This window comes from Protopterus annectens, chromosome 2.part2 (assembly GCF_019279795.1).
Source record: "Protopterus annectens isolate FY-2018-M chromosome 2.part2, PAN1.0, whole genome shotgun sequence".
Taxonomy (NCBI): Eukaryota; Metazoa; Chordata; order Ceratodontiformes; family Protopteridae; genus Protopterus; species Protopterus annectens.
In genome coordinates, this window is record NC_056730.1 from 128966309 (window position 1) to 128986241 (window position 19933).

At 40.5% G+C, this 19933-nt stretch overlaps 1 protein-coding gene across 2 annotated transcripts in view; it reads right to left on the reverse strand.

Annotated features, from left to right (window-relative positions):
• LOC122795563 (ATP synthase subunit C lysine N-methyltransferase-like) overlaps positions 1–19933 on the reverse strand; it is an 837305-nt gene that overhangs the window by 439259 nt on the left and 378113 nt on the right. For both annotated transcript variants that reach the window (XM_044063804.1, XM_044063803.1), the window contains exon 3: positions 9656–9760. In XM_044063804.1, the coding sequence (XP_043919739.1) occupies positions 9656–9760 (105 nt within the window). The remainder of the gene's footprint in view (positions 1–9655; positions 9761–19933) is intronic.

The window sequence follows — 19933 nt, forward strand, 5'->3', positions numbered from 1 at the left end:
TATATATATATATATATATATATATGAGAAATTGAATGACTGGGTGCAGTTGATGCTTGTTCACTTTTATAGAACTTAAAAATTATAGCAGGAAAATAAAGCTACTCTACTGGGACTAGTGACAGGTAAAACAGACGTTTAAAATTCATTGCTTTGTGACCAAATAAAGAAAATGAAAGGTATTCCCCAGTACAAAGGCAGTTCAAAATACCAAGTACAAGTTTTTTCCTTCTTGCTTTCCTGGTAGGAATCAGTAATGCATAGTACTCAACAGCCAATTTAGCTGTGAGGTGTTGCCACTATTATCAGCAGGTCTTAATTAAGCAACAGTTCTCTGTAGCAGTACAAACATAGCAGTTCATTACAGTATAAACAATTTTTCTCTGTTTCTCAGCAGCAATACTAACAGGTAACCAGTCAAAACAATTTGCTCTCTCTCCAAATGCTTTTCCTCCTTTTAGGTACTGCACAGGAGAGCAATAACAGTTCAATAAATGGCAAGAGTTCAGTCACTTCCCGATACGTTGCTTTTCAAAGTCTTCCTGTAGACGAATATTAATCTCTGGAAAAATAAATGTTCTTAGTTTATGCCTCTGGTGCACCAGTAATATTTAGATTTGTGCCTCTTACAGTCTCTAGGTGAAAATCAAAGTGCGCACGATACAATGAAATCAGGTGGACAGTCTAAGTATTAAAACTTTAAAAGAATAAAATAGTCTCTAACCTCTGCTTTGGGCAAGTAAAAGCAGAAAGCAAGCTAAAATCTCTTCTCACCTACTGCTTTAGGCATAGATTGTGATGCACAGTGTCCTCTAGACAGGAGAACATGGACTACATTCAGTGACAGGCCTAGCCACTCAATGGTGTAAGAACCAGTTGTATGTGATTTGGTCACATTTGAAGTAGTTACCAAAACATGCCTGGGTTTTTGCTGGTGATAAGTGGGTTAAGAACCTGGCTTACTCTGACATATGCCAAAAACCCATTCTAACGATGGTAGAGGTTTATGTGCCTCTGTTCAGCAAAAGCTGGATGTAAAACCACCCAAAATGGAAAAAAAATGACCTAAGGATTGCATTAGTCAATACAGGTTTAATGACAGGACACAGCTAAGAAGTGGATGGCATGATGGTAATGTGGAGCCTGTCACCCTTTGTATTTAGGAGACTGGATGGAAGGGCAGTGCAGTAAAGCCTTCAGGCTACTACTTAGCAGGACGACAGACTAGAAAGTGTGTGTGGCCTGTGTTGAGGGAGAGTCTTCTGAAGACAGTGATGGATGTCAACAGAATGTGACAGACTCAGGGCAGTATTCATAATCTCAGTCTATGCCTCACAGCAGGGTTATGACAGACAGGAAAAGAGTACATTCAGACAGCAGAGGCACATCCTACTGGGCACAGCAGGACAACATCAGTTGGTGTTGATAACTGGGGACCTAAATGCTCATATTGTGAAAGACAGAGCAATAAATGAGGACTGCCTGGGTCCCTATGGGTAGGGAAACAATAATAAAGGACAGGCCATTCTAGATTTCTGTCTGGAAAATGGATCGACTTTGGCCAGCAGATGGTTCAGCAAGAGACAGTCACAAGATCACATACAATTGTGACCAGCACTCAAATCAGGCAGACTTCCTCCTAAGGAAAGGGCATTGGGGTAGAATCAGAGACAGAAAAGCCATCCCCAGGAAAACAGTCAGCCCACAGCATAAACCACTGTTTGCCACAATCAGCTGCAAGCAGTATTCTGAAGTAGCAAGTTTACAGGTAAGCAGCCTGGCACTGGAAAGAATGGAACCTGAACTCTCCAAATTAACCTGCAAAACCACCAGCATCCCTTGGATTTTGCATAAAATACTCACATGAGGAAGCTGGGCACAATGACCCAGTTCAGATATTTTACATGTTCAACATTAAGAGTTTTGAGTAATATGACTGTTTTCAGCAAAGTGAATGTTCCACCTAATTTTTGCTGATGTTATTCATTCAGCATTAAACAGGTACAATCTTTTATACTAAAATCATGTACATGTATTTTTTTTTAAGTAGAGACTCGAATATACTTACCTGGAATCAAGGAATAGCAAACACATTCTGACAACCTGTAACAAAGTATAAAGTAATCTGCTGCTGTGGACAGCAGCAAAAGAAACAAAGAAATGAAAATAAGGCATCTTTTACTGTGAATTCATCAGTTTTTTCATGAAAAAGATGAGTGGTCCACACTGATATTTTTTCCACTCAAAATAAGAAAGATGCATGGGATCAGTGCTATCCGGAATTACAATTCAGAGACTTTCACGACTGGCTGAATGCAATTTCTTCCTTCTGCCTCTCCAAAACTATTAAGCTATATGCACACAATAATGCAGAGGGTGACTGGGGGTGTTGGTATCTATACCATGATCACTAAAAAATACCTTAATAAGGTTACAAAATGGGCATTTTTACAGTTTGAATTTTACTTTTAGTACTTTGAGTATAATAATTACATCTTATAGTATGCATTACAGTAAAACAGTTCTTCTACGCATTTTAACTAAATGAATGCTGTACAGGGTTAGAGTTTCTTAACTATGTGGAATATTGGTGAAGTTTTCCGAGTAGTCATTCTATGGGTACTTATATCTAACTGTTGTATGTGGCTGCACAATTCCATTTGTAAAAGTAATTTCTCAGTAATTTACATAAATCACATTTTGTATCAGAGCTGCAAAACTTCACTGTCATAACTCATGTGGTGGTGGTCCACAGATGGAATGTTGATGGATATTCACATTCTGCCCCCAACCCCAATCAAGGAAACCACAGTGAAAAACTTTTCAAAAGCAAACTTCACATTGCTTAAGACCGAGGTGGAAAGGTTCACAGCCCCCACGCCAATGGAATGCTGTCCAAGCTGCTGAAACCTATACAAAGGCATTCTATGATCATCTGCAGGAATGCATGGATCGTGCTATCCCAAGTAAAACCAAGACTCACTCCTCCAAGAAAAGAAAACAGTCTGGTGGACCCCTACCATAAACAGGCTCTACAATAGAAGGAGGAAACTAGTACAGATAAGAGCAAAATCCCTAGAAGGAAAGACATCCCTGATCAGTATCAGTAAGAAAATACGATTCCTCATTAAATCATCCAAGGCTAGCTTCAAAAGAAAAATTGCCAAGGACTCCAAAGATAACCACAAAGTGTTCTTTAGCTATGTCAGGAACCTAAGTGGAAACTCTCAGATCTGCTCCGAGTTGGTGCAGAATGTTACAAAATACACTGAACCGACTGATACTGCCAACATTTTGGCAGACAGGTTCAGTGCAAACTTCACACCCCTCTCACCCCCTAAAGGGCCCATAACCATACCAGAAGAATGTAAGGCCCCGGCAATCACCGACACATAGGTTGAAACAGCCCTATCCAAAGCCAAAAATACAGCCTCAATGGGACCGGATGGTGTCCCAGGCTGTGTCTTACAAGAGCTCCAAAATGAACTAACCCCTCACCTAAACACACTGTTCAAAATCAGCCTCTCTACATGCTACGTACCCACAGAGTGGCGCACAGCAACAGTTATTCCACTCCACAAAGGTGGCACCACAACGGACCCCAGGAACTATCGCCCTATAAGCCTGACTAGCCTGGTCTGCAAGGCTATGGAGCGCATCATCATGGAACTCATTAACAGAGACTTTGGGAACCTCCAAACTTTGGACCCCACCCAGTTTGGCTTTGCTAAGGGCAGATCATGCCCCCTAAACCTGGTGGACTTCTTTGAGACAGTTACCAAGGCATTAGATGAGGGTAAGGGGGTCCACACAGCCTACCTAGACCTCGCAAAGGCTTTTGACACCATTCCCCATTCTGGTATTAGAGACAAACTCACCAACCTGAACATTAAATTGGCTCACGGACAGAACCCACACGGTGAGAGTTGCAGACTCTAGGTCCAACTCTAAACCGGTTATAAGTGGAGTCCCCCAGGGCTCAGTCCTAGGACCCCTCCTATTCGGTATATACTTCTCAGAGGTACAGGCAAGCACAAGAGGACTTTGGTTGATCAAGTTCGCAGACGACTGCAAACTAGGGGCCATAATTGATTCTCCGGCTGATACAGACATCCTCCAGAAGGGTCTCACTGAGAAGGATACCTGGTGTCAAAATCATGGCCTCAAGCTGAATGCCAAAAAGTGTATAGTCATCCCCTTTGGAAAAAACAAAGTACCCGCAAACTACCGCATAGGTGGTAGTCCCCTAAATACAGAAAAAGTGATAAGGGATCTGGGGACCCAAGTAGATACAATCTCTCTTTTGATAATCATATTGCCAAGGTGGTTAGAAAATCCTTCTACGTGGCCCACCTAATCTCAAAAGAGATCACATCCAGAACAAAGGAGGTTATTGTGCCTCTCTACTCATCACTTATTAGACCGATTATAGAATACAACGCCCCATTTGGGATGTACCTTACAAGACACCTGCAACAGCTGGAAAGACCAAAAAAGTACCTCACCAAGAGGATTACTGGCTTCAAACAGATGACCTATGCAGCCCGACTAAAGAAACTCCAGCTGTACTCGGTTGCATATCGCTTACTCAGAGGTGATCCCTGCTTGACATACAAGGCCATGTCCAAACCAGAACTGATGGATATGCTCCACCTAAAAAAAACTAAATCTCTGAGAGCCACACGCTCTAGGGATATAAACCTTACCACAATGATAAATAAGATGTACTGGAGGGATAGATTCCTGACCCAGAGACACCCCATCCTTTGGAACAAGACTCCAATATACATCAGGCAGAGCCCCTCACTAGCACTCTTCAAGAGAAACCTTGACGGGTGGATGGGAAACAGAAAATATACCCCGGGGATCACTGCAGTGGCTCTGCTGGACAGAGGCACAGGGAACTAATGGCTCTACTGGTCAGAGGCACAGGGAACTAATCTAAGCGGGTGGCGAAAGCCAACACACTCTGACTAGGCTTATAAATGCCCTTGGGCAGATAGCCTAGTACTTGCCTATGAACCTATGAAAATAAATGTGAGTTCAAATGTTTGGGCCCACCTCTCTGGAGCAAAGGGATGCAGCCCTCTACATTCCACACAACCAGTGTTCAGGTAGCAGCATGGACACTGAAGGGAAGGTCCAAGGAGAATGGGAGTAAGCAGCCACTGCCAGCTCAGCCATCCTGGGGGTAGACAGGCAGTTCTGCCTTGACAACAAAAGGGTGCACTAGGTTTTTAATCTGTGGAGCATGGATCGATGGAGTACAGGCTTCCATGGGGTGCACTGCACTAAGCTGAAGACATGTACATAGAGGCATGTATGCTGGATTTTTTTGGTTTTATTAGGTCCATAGATAAGTACTATGCTAGTTGCTGTTGCAGGCGATTTTAACCCTGCCCAATTCCCTTTTTTGTGCTTGAGTTAACCTATCCCATCTGGTGTTAGATGGGCCTTACCCATCCCATAGTGATAATTATATATTACACCTAGTAAACAAAAACACGACTGGCCCACAGGTCCAAAAACAAGATGCTGAGTAGAGTTAATAAACATTTTAATGTACATGACAGTAAAAACTCCAATATAAAAACAAATGCATAAAACCTGGTAAAGTGCTTTAGTCCCAATAATCTTCTAAGACTTCATAAGAACCAAGCAAACTCACAAAAATTACAGTTTAAATATGGTACCTTCCTAACCCATCTTTACAAATCAAGTTGTCTAGTGGGATAAGCTGGGATCATATCATAGATAATTTGAGGGAACCCATGCATGGGATAAAGAATTTAAGAGCTGACTCTGTCCATTAGTAGTACAGGGCACAGTTCTGGAGTAAAATTTCTATCACCCATTCATAGAACCATGATGCACATGAATACGGACAGAAATTAGTATTTTTTTTTAACACGGATAGAGAGTCTGTTCCAGAGAGTGATATCCTCTACAACATTTACCTGTACCTTCAAACTATTCTGTTGATGCCACAGAATAGGTTTAGACCTTTCTTTTGCCATTTGACTTGCTGACGTAAAGAATGTCCATCAGTATTAGGTTAGAGGATGTCTTGTATACCAACACAGGTCACATCTTAACAGTCTGTAGGATACTGAGTATAATGACAGGGCTTTGAGTCGGTCCATGTAGGACACATTGCTTAGGCCTTGCATCCTTTTACTAAGGTATCTCTATAAAGAGGGCATTATACTCAATGACTGGCCTAATGAGGGCTGAGTAAAGAGGGACAAGGATTTCTTTAAGTCTAGTCACAATCCCTTTGTTTAGGAGTCACGCAATATAGAAGGGCTTTCTTATGACAGCGGACATATGTTGGTCGAAAATGAGGTCATTGTCCACATAAATTCGCAAATCCCAAACAACTGGGTCAACTCCTATGTGCATATTATCAATATGGTAGTTCTCTGGGCTAGACAACTTCCTAAATATACAATAATACATTTTTTGGTATTACGGCCACCATGCTTACAGTTTCTGTGGTGAGTGTTTTTGTTTATGGACTCACTCACTCATTTATTTACTTACTAAAGAAACAATCTACTTTCTTTCTGTTTAAAGATAAACAGAAGCTGAATGCAAAAATTTCCTCTGTGAAGGTGAGAAACTGGCTGCTAGTCAGACATTTTCATGGCTCAGTAGATTTAAAAAAATGCAAAACTGTTCAGAAAAGGCCTATCACTGCTACTCATCGGACCTGTTCTGTCACTGTTCTTGCTTAAACTTAGATCTGACAACTGTCAACTCTTCTCCCTGAACACCAATAAACTGCTGCAAGTGCCACTGCATTCCCACACTCAGTAAAGGAAGGTATGGTCCCTGCATGCCATAAAATGGAATTGCAAGGACTCAGTTCCTTAGTCAAAATTTCATAAAAGTGTGCTGATATGCAACTCCTGCAAAACCTCCTCAGTAACAATCTGACCTCTGACTTCCATCTCAGTTTTATGCCTCACCATAAAACTGACACTGCACTTCTAAATACTCTGAAATGTTATTTGTTACCTGGATGGAGATGCACTTCTAAATACTCTGAAATTTATTTGTTACCTGGATGGAGACGTGGTAGTTGGTCAGTTATTTTTGAACATATCCACGTTTTTTAAAACTGCCATCATAAACTGATGTGAATAATGGGTAACTGTAGTCTCAACCCAAGGTCTATAAAGTGCTTCTACAATTACCTACAAAACAGGTATCAGTCTGTGAAATGCAGTGAAGCTGTTTTTACCTTGCCCGACTGTCAACATTGGAATGTATTCCTTAAGAATCTGTGTTGGGGCCACTCCCTTTCTGTTTCTGTTAAAGATATGTTCCATCGCTGTGGAAATGCAAAATCTATTCAATATGCTGATGATTCTTCTATTCTCCTTGCTCATGTTACTAGTAACGTGGTCAGTTTTAACTTACAATCCTGCTTTCACTGACATCCTTCATGGTTTAATGTCACGGACCCCAATCTTAACACATCAAACATGAAGTCAATGCTTTCCTCATGTTTGAGATTTACTCCAATTACTGAACATGCAGATGATCAAGCTACTGACTGCCCATCCATCACCTCATTGGATAATGTACCAATAAGTTGGTTTCTTAGCAGACAACCTGCTGAAATTAGCTGTTAACAACATTACAGCCGGAATTAGGCAAAGCTTAGCCCGAGGAACCTTACAGGGGCAAAACTTTCCTCTGTCCTAATACTAGTTTAACCACATCTAGGGATTCTTTACCCCTCATTACCCATTATGCATGGCACCCCATTACTTCTGCATTCAGCGCATCTTCTTATAGGAATTTAGTATTCGGTTATGCATCAGATGGAAGGTGTATCGGTCCTTCATCCAGGATAGAGAAACCTAAAAATGTCTATACTGCTTCTTTTCTTTTTTAGACACTTTCCACCTCCACCTGTCATCCTACTTCGAGTTCAGCTTATTCATACGGGTCTATATTAGATTATCAAAGTTTCAGAACTTCGAACACCATATGGTCGATACCATATGATCAAAGCTCTGAAACTTCGAAAATCTAAAAAAAAAAAAAAAAAAAAAAAAAAACAAAAAAACAAAAGTAACTGCTTTAAGCAGGGGGGCAAGTCCCCCTGCATCCCCCACACCCCCTGCTACTTAAATATCCCAACTCCGAGATCGCACTTTATCGGAGAATGGTGCGGAACGAGAAGATTTCCCTTTTCTACGCTGTAGTGCAATCTCGGAGTTGGTATATTTAAGTAGCGGGGGTGCAGAGGGGACCCTACTAAAACACTTTTAGTTTACCTTCCTTTTTTTTTTTTAGATTTTCAAAGTTTCATAACTTCGATCATATAGTGTCGACCATATGGTGTTCAAATTTCTGAAACTTCGATAATCTAATATAGACCCATTCATTTCCAAGGAGAAGAGATTTTCCCTTAGATTCCCTACAGCAAAATCTATCTGAAGAGCAAGCTAACCACACAGAAATAATACTGGGGTGTTTGTTACTCGTGCCCAAAGAACAGCAATGGCAACATTTTCCATGAATGAACTATCACCTCTCCAGGTGGTAATGTGGAAAGCTACATCAGTACTGGAAATGCCTACATCCTTTTATTAGTTCAAGTCATGCTACTTTATGCACAGTCAACAATAGCTATTGCCAATGACGTGGGTGGCTAAGCTCATAACTTCTCACCACTGGGCTTCTCCCTCCAGCAGAGACCATGTTAGGGAGCAGCCTGTCAGCACTGGTTGTAACCCACCCCCTCCAGGATGTGCTTACCCATCTTCAATGACTGCCCTGTCGAGAGCCTGAGCAACTGATCAAATACAGGTTGCCAGGGTTGTTGTCTAGGCTACATCCCTTAACATTACTGACAAGGTTTTACAGACTTCTATAATTTGCCTACATGTCCTTCCCTCTCGAAAAGATTTGTGTGAAAAATGGGACAATGCAAATTTGACCATCTACTAGACAATCCATCCACATCGCATAATCAAAAGGAAAATAGGGTGATGTCAGTTTTCCTGTATACAATGGCAAACTTGAGACGACATTCCTCCCCATTTGAGACGTAACACTGATACACTCATTTACTATGTCACAAAAAATATCTTCACAAACTGAAATACTGCAACTATGGAGACACCTAATTTACATTTATGCCTCCCAGTGTCACTGTACCATACTTTTAATTACAGTGTTTCTCATTTCTAAAAGCCTGATTCCTCATGACTGCACAGTTGTTTACTACTCTACGTTTCATTCTTCTTTGAAGTTATCCTTCTTGCTGCCTTACAAACATCTTTGACAACGCAATGCTTAGTTTCTCATAATTCTACTGTTCGGAACGCTAAGTATTCTGTTATATCTTTAGGAATCCATCCAATTAGAATAATGTTATTCATTTAATCAAGAATACATTTTGTGCACTGTATACTACCATGGTATGTTTATAACTCGTGTTCTACACTGCATTAAACATTTATTGCAATTTTTTACCTCTTTCTCCTGAAACTCCACTGAAAACAGATTTCCCAGGTGGATAATCCTGGTCAACAAAAGTAAGGAAATAACTAAATCCAACTAAATTTTGCAATCAGCAAAATTCAAATACTGTATAATAGTAACAGTATGATGCATAACTTTCTTATGCACTTACCAGCCTCCCATCTCCAGAACCTAGGTCAACTAACCGCCCTTTGCGATCTTCCAAAAGTTTCATAACATTCTGAACTTGTGCTTTACTGGAAGGTAGAAATGGCACCTATAATAAATTAAAATTTGGGGCAGAAAATTAAACAAGTCAGATACACAATGCCAACACTTTCATACTAGAATGCATTTTTAAACACAGTTATTCAAATAATTGCAATTTCACCCTGTGCTAATATAAAGCTAACTGCCAATTATCATAATGTGACTAGCAGCCCCAGATAACCAGGGATCAGTCAGCAACCTGCATGCTTGAGGAAACAGATGAGAAGGGATGGGTGTAAACATCCAAGGTTCACTCCTCCAAGGGAAGGAAGTTGGTTTAAGTCCTGTTGCAAGAATGTAGTAATGGAAATGGACCAGAATTGTGTTGTATTACAAGAAGAATTGAGGGAGAGAGCTTGGTCAAACAGTGCATGCACTCACGCTGGGCAAGCTAAGTCAGCAGAAGCAAGCATTTGTTCATCACAGGCAGACCCAACACTGTGTCTGTTGCCTCCAGCAGTGGCCTTTTAGCAGCATTAGAAAATCTTCAAACCTAGAAGCCGCGGTGGTGCAGCAGTAGCATTGTTACCTCACAGCAAGAGGTTCTCCCATTCGATTCTCGGCTGGAGCGCTTTCTGTGTGGAGTCTGCATGTCCTCCCTGCGGTCGAGTGGCGTTCAAAAGACATGCGTGAATGGGCGTGCCTTCGTTGAAGGTTGGGCGTCGAGCTGGCACCTCGGTACCGTAAAGAAAGAAAGAGAAATAAAATCTTCAAACCTCGGGTAGGATGGTGGCTGCCATCCTTGGCTCACACCTCTCCCTCCACGTAGGGGGAGGAAAGAATGATGCAAATGGACACACTGCTTGATGGTTGTGGAAGGATGGGACCAAATGGAATTATTAAAAAAAAATGTGAATTGACATGAAACATACTGATAATTTGTACTCTTGCATTACAAAATGCAATTACAACATCTTAACCCTCATTTTATTACCAATTTTATTTTTAACTGCAAAACTGTTAAAGCATGTGGCAGACTTCCTTTTATTTTGGATTTATTTTCCAAAAGGTACATTAAGCAGCTTAAATAAGATGCAAACAAGAGACAGAATATAAAACAAATTCTCCCGAAATTAATTCTGTCATATTCCATCATATAAGCTTGTTAGAAGTTTTATGGCTGAATAACGCCATCCAAAAAAAAAAAAAAAACTTTAAAAGGCAAATTTTCACCCTGTGCTAATATAAAGCTAACTGCTAATTATCACAATGTGACTAGCAGCCCCAGATAACCAGGGATCAGTCAGCAACCTGCTTCTTATTTCACAACTTCTGCGATGACGAAGTCAACTTCTTATAAGGTTGCACATCATAGTGCCTGATATACACAGTGTAAAAAACGTAATACTTTAAATATATTTAGAGTTTATGGGATCCTCTCTGGCAGCTTTCATACAATTTCTATTTGCTACCACAATTCAGGGATATTACCACTGCAGTTACTGATGCTGTTGATACAGAGACTAACAAAGGTCATGTTAACTCCTCCTATAATGTAACTGATCGTTTTAAGAATGAGTTTAAAAAATTCTTCCATATCAAAAGAGATTCTGGCCTGTTTGTTGCACTCTCTTATTCAGGTCTTAAAAATAAAAACAGGCTTTGACAACAGATTAGGATCACATAGACCACCCTGCACACCCAGATCCTACCTAGCAGCCCTTGCGGGCCATTTTAAGCAGATAATTTCCATGTTGTGCTCGAATAAACCTATAAAATTTGGTTCAACATTTTCCTTACCCATCCCAAGGCCAATAATTTTATATACCCCTAATGAGAATAACTGGGATCATACCGCAGATAATTTGAGGAGCCCAATGTATGGAATAAAAAATTTAGGAGCTGCTCCTGTCCATTAGTACTACAGGGGGCAGTCCTGGGGTAATGTTTCTATTGTCCATCCATAGATCCAAGATGAACTTGAATATGGACAGGGATTAGCTATGTTTTAAGTGGATGGACAGTCTGCTGCAAAGCAGCCATATCCTCTGCAAGATATACCTGTCAGTCCAAACTGTTCTGCCGATGTTGCAGAAGAGGTTTAGATCCCTAAACTGAGTATTTCTGATGCCATTTGATTTGCTGATGTGCTGTAAATCCATCAGCCCTGGGTCAGAAGATGCCTTGTTTGCAAGATAAATGTCACCTCTTAACAGTCTGTAGGATACTGAGTACACTGACAGTACTTTGAGTTGGTCCATGTAGAACAGATGGTTTAGGTCTTGTATCCTTTTACTAAATTATCTCAGAGTGCATTCCAGAGATACATTCCAAAGGGGGCATTATACTCAATGATCGGACTAATGAGGGCCAAGTAAAGGGGGACAGTGATATCCCTAGATCTACAGATAATCCTTTTATTTATAAGCTATGTAATATAAAAGGATCAGTATAAGGCTCTTTATAAGAATCACCTTAAGTCTGCCTATCTGGTTTTACATTACTTAAATTTAACAGTTTATTTCATAAAGTCTATTGTATGGTTACTATATAGGTGTATCCATATCTATAGCTATATAGACGTTAATGCAAAAAAAAAAAAAAAACATAGATATATGTGTATATATACCATGAGAAAACGGCGGACAGAGTGCAAAAGCAGTCACCAGTAACACAGAAAAGCACTCGAACAGCCGTTTACGCCCCAGAAACCTTTAATAACACAGCACAAGTAGGAAATAATGCTGAACACTTCACAGTACGTTTTCGAACAAGACTTCATCAGAATGACCATCTACATCACTTCCCCCCATTTTATAACACTAGTAATTCATTAAAGACACAATTAAGCAGAATTAATTAAGCACAGACAAATATAAAAACAATAACTTAAACCGAGTTTAAAATATAACAAGAACATATATAAAAAGAACTTCTCATCATACTAATCTACACTTAATAAACAAACGAATACTCCCTATTTTTAAAACCATAAATAATAATAATACATTAAATATCCAGTAAATGAATAATCAATTAAAATACCTGGTATAGTCAATATATGAACACATAATGAAAAACAATGCTTTGCTGCCCTCTGGTGTCCTAACCATTTATAACACTAAATAATTCATAATGTATTAAATCCATAATAAACCAAAACAGTCTAATATAACCATGGAATTATCAAACACATTTCATAAACACGTTAAAATATTAAAATATGTTAAAATCATCTATTATCTGTTTGAAACCATTTAGTAATAAGGGACAATTCTATTAAAAAAACTTTTCTGTTGAAAATACCTTCCACTAACTGTTGATCAAGGGAATTACTTAAAATAGTGAACCTACAATTTAGCAGTTCTTAATTTCAACACAGGTGCAAGGGAGACCATCTCCTTTAGCCTGGCCATTTGTTCGCCTCCAAGACCAGCTGCCAATATACTTCTCGATATTCTATTTGGGTCTCCCAAGGTCCCCCCTCGAACATCCATTTGAATTTCTAACACAAAAAAATGAAAATGTAGCCTCTGTTTGTTTATACAAAGCATTCCTATTATTATTACCCTTCTTAATATCGTAACTATGCTCGGATATTCTCCTTTTTAAGCATCTTTCTGTCTTCCCTACATAAAAATCTTTGCATCTTCCACATAGGGCCATATATACTAGCCCCTTTGAGTCACAATTGGAGTAACATTTTGCAGTGCCTCTTCCTACTAGGGATATAAATTTATGATTTGTTGGAAATAAAGGAACATTGTGGGCAAACCCCACATTTGTATGTCCCCACTTTTTTATTTCTTTTACTGGGGCCCTTCTTTTCTATAATGTTTTTAATGCTTTTACCTTTTCTGAAAACAAATTTCAAGGGGTGATCAAACTTAATATTCAAGTCAGACAACTTAGTGAACATATCAAATTCTTCTTTCAGAATTCCAGTGATGATTTCAGCATATGAAAGGTTGGACACTAAGGAGGGAGAAAATGACCTGTACCGAGACAGAGGGACTGAGCTAGGAAGGATGTGCAGCAGGTAAAGGTGATAAATGATAATGAGGGAAACATACTCACAAGAGAGGAGTGTGTGTGGAGGAGATGGAAAGAGTACTTTGAGGAGTTGATGAATGAAGAGAATGAGAGGGAGAGAAGGTTGGATGATGTGCGGATAGTGAATCATGAAGTACAATGGATTAGCACGGAGGAAGTAAGGATAGCTATGAAGAGGATAAAGAATGGAAAGGTTGTTGGTCCAGATGACATACCTGTGGAGGCATGGAGGTGTTTAGGTGAAATGGCAGTGGAGTTATTAACCAGATTATTTAATGAAATATTGGAAAGTGAGAGGATACCTGAGGAGTGGAGAAAAAGTGTTTTGGTACCGATTTTTAAGAATAAGGGTGATGTGCAGAGCTGTAGTAATCTACAGAGGGATTAAATTGATCAGTCACAGCATGAAGTTATGGGAAAGAGTAGTGGAAGCTAGGTTAAGAAGGGACGTGATGATCAGTGATCAGCAGTATGGTTTCATACCGGGAAAGAGCACTACAGATACGATGTTTGCTCTGAGAGTGTTGACGGAGAAGTACAGAGAAGGTCAGAAGGAGTTGCATTGTGTTTTTGTAGACTTAGAGAAAGCATATGACAGGGTGCCTAGAGAGGAGTTGTGGTATTATATGAGGAAGTCGGGAGTGTCAGAGAAGTATGTAAGAGTATTACAGGATATGTACGAGGGTAGTGTGACAGCAGTGAGGTCTGCAGTGGGAGTGACGGATGAGTTTAAGGTGGAGGTGGGACTACATCAAGGATCAACTCTGAGCCCTTTCTTATTTGCAATAGTGATGGACAGGTTGACGGACAAGATCAGACAGGAGACCCCGTGGACTATGATGTTTGCAGATGACATTGTTATCTGTAGTGAGAGTAGGGAACAGATGGAGGAGACCCTGGAGAGATGGAGATATGCTCTAGAGAGAAGAGGAATGAAGGTCAGCAGGACTAATACAGAATATATGTGTGTGAATGAGAGGGATGATAGAGGAATGGTGAGGATGCAAGGAGTAGAGGTTGCGAAGGTGGATGAGTTTAAATACTTGGGATCAACAGTTCAGAGTAATAGTGAGTGTGGAAGACAGGTGAAGAAGAGAGTACAGGCAGGATGGAGTGGGTGGAGAAGAGTGTCAGGAGTGATTTGTGACAGACGAGTACCAGTAAGAGTGAAAGGGAAGGTCTACAAGAGGGTAGTGAGACCACCTATGTTATATGGGTTGGAGACAGTGGCATTGACAGAAAGGCAGGAGTTTGAGCTGGATGTGGCAGTTAAAGATGTTAAGATTTGCACTGGGTGTGACAAGGGTGGACAGGATTAGGAATAAGTATACTAGAGGGTCAGCCCAGGTTGGAAGGTTTGGAGACAAAGCCAGAGAGGCAAGATTACGTTGGTTTGGACATGTGCTGAGGAGGGATGCTGAGTATATTGGGAAAAAGATGCTAAGGATGAAGCTACCGGGTAACAGGAAAATAGGAAGGCCTAAGATAAGGTTTACGGATGTGGTGAGAGAGGACATGTAGGTGGTTGGTGTGACAGAGAAAGATGCAGAGGATTGGAAGAAATGGAAACAGATGATCCGCTGTGGCGACCCCTAACGGGAACAGCCGAAAGAAGATGATGATGATACTGATTTCAGCAACACTGCTATAATCCAATACAAAGATGTTTTCAAATCTATCCTCTCCACCACTCACATGTGAGTTACCTCCTACATCATTGTTTTCCTTCACTAAGATCGGGGCAAATCTATTATTTCTATTTTCAAGGACCTCCTTAATGGTCTCATTAATTATTGTCACAGGGTATCCCCTTTCCAAGAACATAGACTTCAGTAATTGACCCTCCTGCATAAAGTCCACATCCTCTGATGTCATTCTACTGCCCTTGACATACTGACCTTTCACAATGCTCTTTTTGTGTACAAACGGATGGGCACTCTGAAAATGCAGAAAGGAATTACAGTAGGTAGCTTTCCTGTGTACCTTTGAAGTGAACTTATTACTACTATGATCCGTCTCAATACTCACATCCAGATAGTCAACAGACCCCTGGCCTATTTCATAGGTGAACCTTAAAATTTCTGTACTACTTGTAATATAGTCCAAAACTTCAACAAATTTTTCGTTACTCTCTATCCAGAAAAGGGAAATATCATCTAGAAAGGGCTGATGGAGGATCCAACAGGCTTTGTACACCAAATTAAAAATAAATTTCTTCTCCCACCAGGCTAACACCAAAGGCACACATGGCTCCCATTGCTACTCCAGTCAACTGCCGAAATAATTCTCCCCCGAAGTAAATAAAATTATGCTTCAAAACCAATTCCATTAATGCTAAAATCACATAAATATCCATGTCACTAAAATCCTTACTGTCCCTTAAAGTCTCTAAAAACTCCAAGTCTTCTTTGTGTGGGATGAAAGTAAAAAGGTCAACCACATCTATTGTAATAAAAAACATGTTCTTTCTAAATAAATCACTTTTCACATTTCTAAGAAAATCCCAGGAATCCTTAATCACATTTGTTGCATTTAAGGAGATGTTTTTTAATTTGAAATCCAAAAACCTCGCAATAGGGGCTGTAACAGATTGGCTAGCTGGTACCACTGGTCTCATGGGTGGGTCCATTAAATCCTTATGCACCTTCGGAATACCGAATATTGTGGGCACTCTTGGTTCCTTATTATGCAAAAACTTGAAGCTCTCAGTGTCCATCACCCCCTCCAATACTAAATCATTTAAAGCTGCATAAATCATTTTATATGCAATGTTAATTTAATTCACTGAAACCTCAGAATACTTAATTTCATCATTTAAAAGATTCATCATTTTACTCTCATATATAATCAAATCCATGAGAACTGTACCCCCACCCTTATCCGGTTTTAAATTTAAACAAACAAGTAATTTAATTAGTGATGCTGAAATCATCACTGGAATTCTGGAAGAAGAATGGGATAGGTTCAGTAAGTTGTCAGACTTGAATATTAAGTTTGATCACCCCTTTAAATCTGTTATCAGAAAGGATAAAAGCATTAGAAACGTTTTAGAAAAGAAGGGTCCCGGTAAAAGAAATAAAAAAGTGGGGACATACAAATATGGGGCTTGCCTACAATGTTCCTTTATTTCCAACAAATCAGAAATGTATATCCCTAGTAGGAAGAGGTGTATCACTGCAAAATGTTACTCCAATTGTGACTCAAGGGGGCTTGTATATTTGGCCCTATGTGGAAGATGCAAAGGTTTTTATGTAGGGAAGACAGAAAGGTGCTTAAAAAGGAGAATATACGAGCATAGTTACGATATTCCAACAGAAAAAACAGACGATCTGGACCACCAGGCTGATAAAAAAAGTAGTTTAATAAAGTGCAGTAGGTTAGCGCTTTCAGGTTTTAAAAACCCTTCTTCAGACAACATACAAAAGTTTTGAACACCTTTTAAAATACGTAACAGCCAATCAAAGACTCAGTAAAAAGCCCTCCTCTTTTTTAAAAAGGCTCACTAAGAATGACACCATTCAAGCCAGGTGCTCTATCAACACCCAGATTGATTATCCATCTAGTTTCACTACATTCTGTTATATTTCTCAAATCACCCCCCCCCCCGGTTGGATGAATAACCTGCAAAACCATAGGTTCATAGGTTCATACTAGGCTATCTGCCCTGGGGCAATTATAAGCCTAGCCCGATTCTGTATGGCTTACGCCACCCCTTGATTTGAGTATACTGTGCCCTTTTTAAGGTTTAGTTTACTGTGCCTCTGTCTAATAGTGACACGGGAGTAATCCCTGGGACAAACCTACGATCCCTCATCCACCTATCGAGATTCTTCTTGAAGAGATTCAGTGAGGTGCTCTGCCTCACATGAACTGGAATTCTATTCCAGAGCGAAGGGAGCCTCTGGGTTATGAGCCTGTCCCTCCAGCAAGTTCTATTTATTTCTGTGCTGAGGTTCAAGTCCCTCGAGCGTGTGGCTCTAAGGGATTTAGATTTACTGAGGTGGGGCATGTCCATTAATTCTGGATTTGACATAGCTTTGTATGTCAGGCATAGATCGCCTCGAAGTAGGCAGTATGCAACTGAGTAGAGCTGGAGTTTTTTTAACTGAGCAGCATATGGCATCTGTTTGAGACCCTTGATCCTCTTGGTGAGATACTTCTGGGGTCTCTCTAATTGCTGCAGGTGTCGGGTAAGGTACATCCCAAAAGGGGCATTGTATTCTATGATGGGCCTGATGAGGGATGAATAAAGGGGCACGATTACCTCTCTTGATCTAGATGTGAAACCCTTCGTGATGAGGTGGGCTATGTAGAAGGTCTTTCTAAACACTTTGGCAATGTGGTTTTCAAAGGAGAGATTGCTATCAACTTGGGTCCCCAGGTCCCTAATAACTTTCTCTGTACTTAATGGGTTTCCGCCTATGAAATAATCTCCCCTGCCACATATCAAACCCAGGCTCCTGTCAACTCCAGCACAGTGCATTAACCCACTAGGCCATTCAGCTTTGAAACATGTAAAGCAGTACCCAGGGTATAAAAGAAAATACATGCCCTGGGTACTGCTTCACATGCTGATACAGGGCATTATGTATATTAGCTGTACGTATAGCTGACATATGTTGTAACACCCTGTCTTTCAATTTACAATTTGTTTTATCAACATAAAATGAACAACACTGAAACAGTCAGCTAAGTATATAATATTGCTGGTCAGTCACCATATTGTTTAAATGAATAGCTCTTTCCAGACAGTGGATGGATGAATGTGTTGTTGTGTCTAATATACTGGCAAGCTTTGCAATGTCTACAGGGGAATGTCCCTTGTTGCCCCATAACAGGTTTCCTAACCCCCTGTTGGTCTGTACAGAGCAAATCCTTTAAATTCTTACTACGTTTAAAACAAACTGTGGGTTCCTGAGTTATTAATGCCTTCACTCTATCATCAGTTAACAAGATTTTCCAGTTTTGGCGAATAATGTCACATATGCCCCCCACATTGCTGCTACAATTATTCAAAGTAACTCGAAGGGGCTGCCTGCTTATATCAGTTTCCCAGTCATGCACCTGTACATTTCCAGTAAACCAGGGTTTTGTTTTATTTAACCTCTCTTCTTTACTTTTACTAAATGACCGCTGTATTATATTCTGATTATATCCCCTTGCTTTTAAGTTCACCATCAATTCTGCAGACTTCTCTCTATATGTCTCATCGTTGGTACATAACCTAGATGTTCGAAAAAATTGTCCCTGAGCAATATTGTTAAATGTATATCTGAGGTGCATACTATCATAGGCTAGGAGAGTATTTCTCCAGCATTCCTTCCTACATAACACAGTCTCAATGAAATGGTTTGCTTTGAAATGGCCTTGGCCTCTGCCCCTGTAGCAAAGCTGACTAGCAGCTGGTCCGTTTTTTTGAAAGGCTTAGTCCTGTCAAGGTAGAACCTGAGCTGTCTGTGCACGTTCAAGGAATGCAGGATCCTTTCCCCTTTATTCTGAGGATTAGGAAAAAAGGTTGGTAAATGGATGGATTGGTTTAAAGCCACACTGGATACCACCTTGGGCATAAATGATGGGTTAGTTCTGAGGGGAAACTCTGTCTGCATTGAAGACAATGAAGGGTTCCACAGCCATAAGAGCCTGTAACTCAGACACTCTTCTTGCTGAAGTGATGGCTAGAAGTAAGGCTGTTTTCCAAGAGAGGAATTTCAACTCTGCTGTAGCAGCAGGCTCAAAAGGGGGAAGCGTGAGGTCCCAGGCAGGAGTGGGAGCTCTCCTTGGGGGTCTTAAATTGTTAGCTCCTCTCAGGAACTGTTTGATCAGAGGGTGAGAGAAGAGGAGTGGCTCAGTATTGTAATGAGCTGAGATGGCAGAGGCATGAATCTTCATAGATGAGAATGATAGGTCTTTGTGGAGCAGCTCTGCTAGATAATCTAGGGTTTGAGGTAAGGAGGGCATGGCTGTGTCCTTTTCTTGAGACTGGCTTCAAGAACAGCATCTTTTCCACTTTTCTGAACAGGATTTCCTAGTACTAGGCCTCCTGGCCTCAAGGATGACATCCAGCACCTCTTTGCTGAGGGTTGCTGGTAATGTATTCAGGGAATAAGCCAGGCTACAAGGTTCAGGGTTTGCAGCTGTGGATGCAAAATGTGTCCCTCCTGCTGGGGCAACAGAGAAGGGGTCTGAT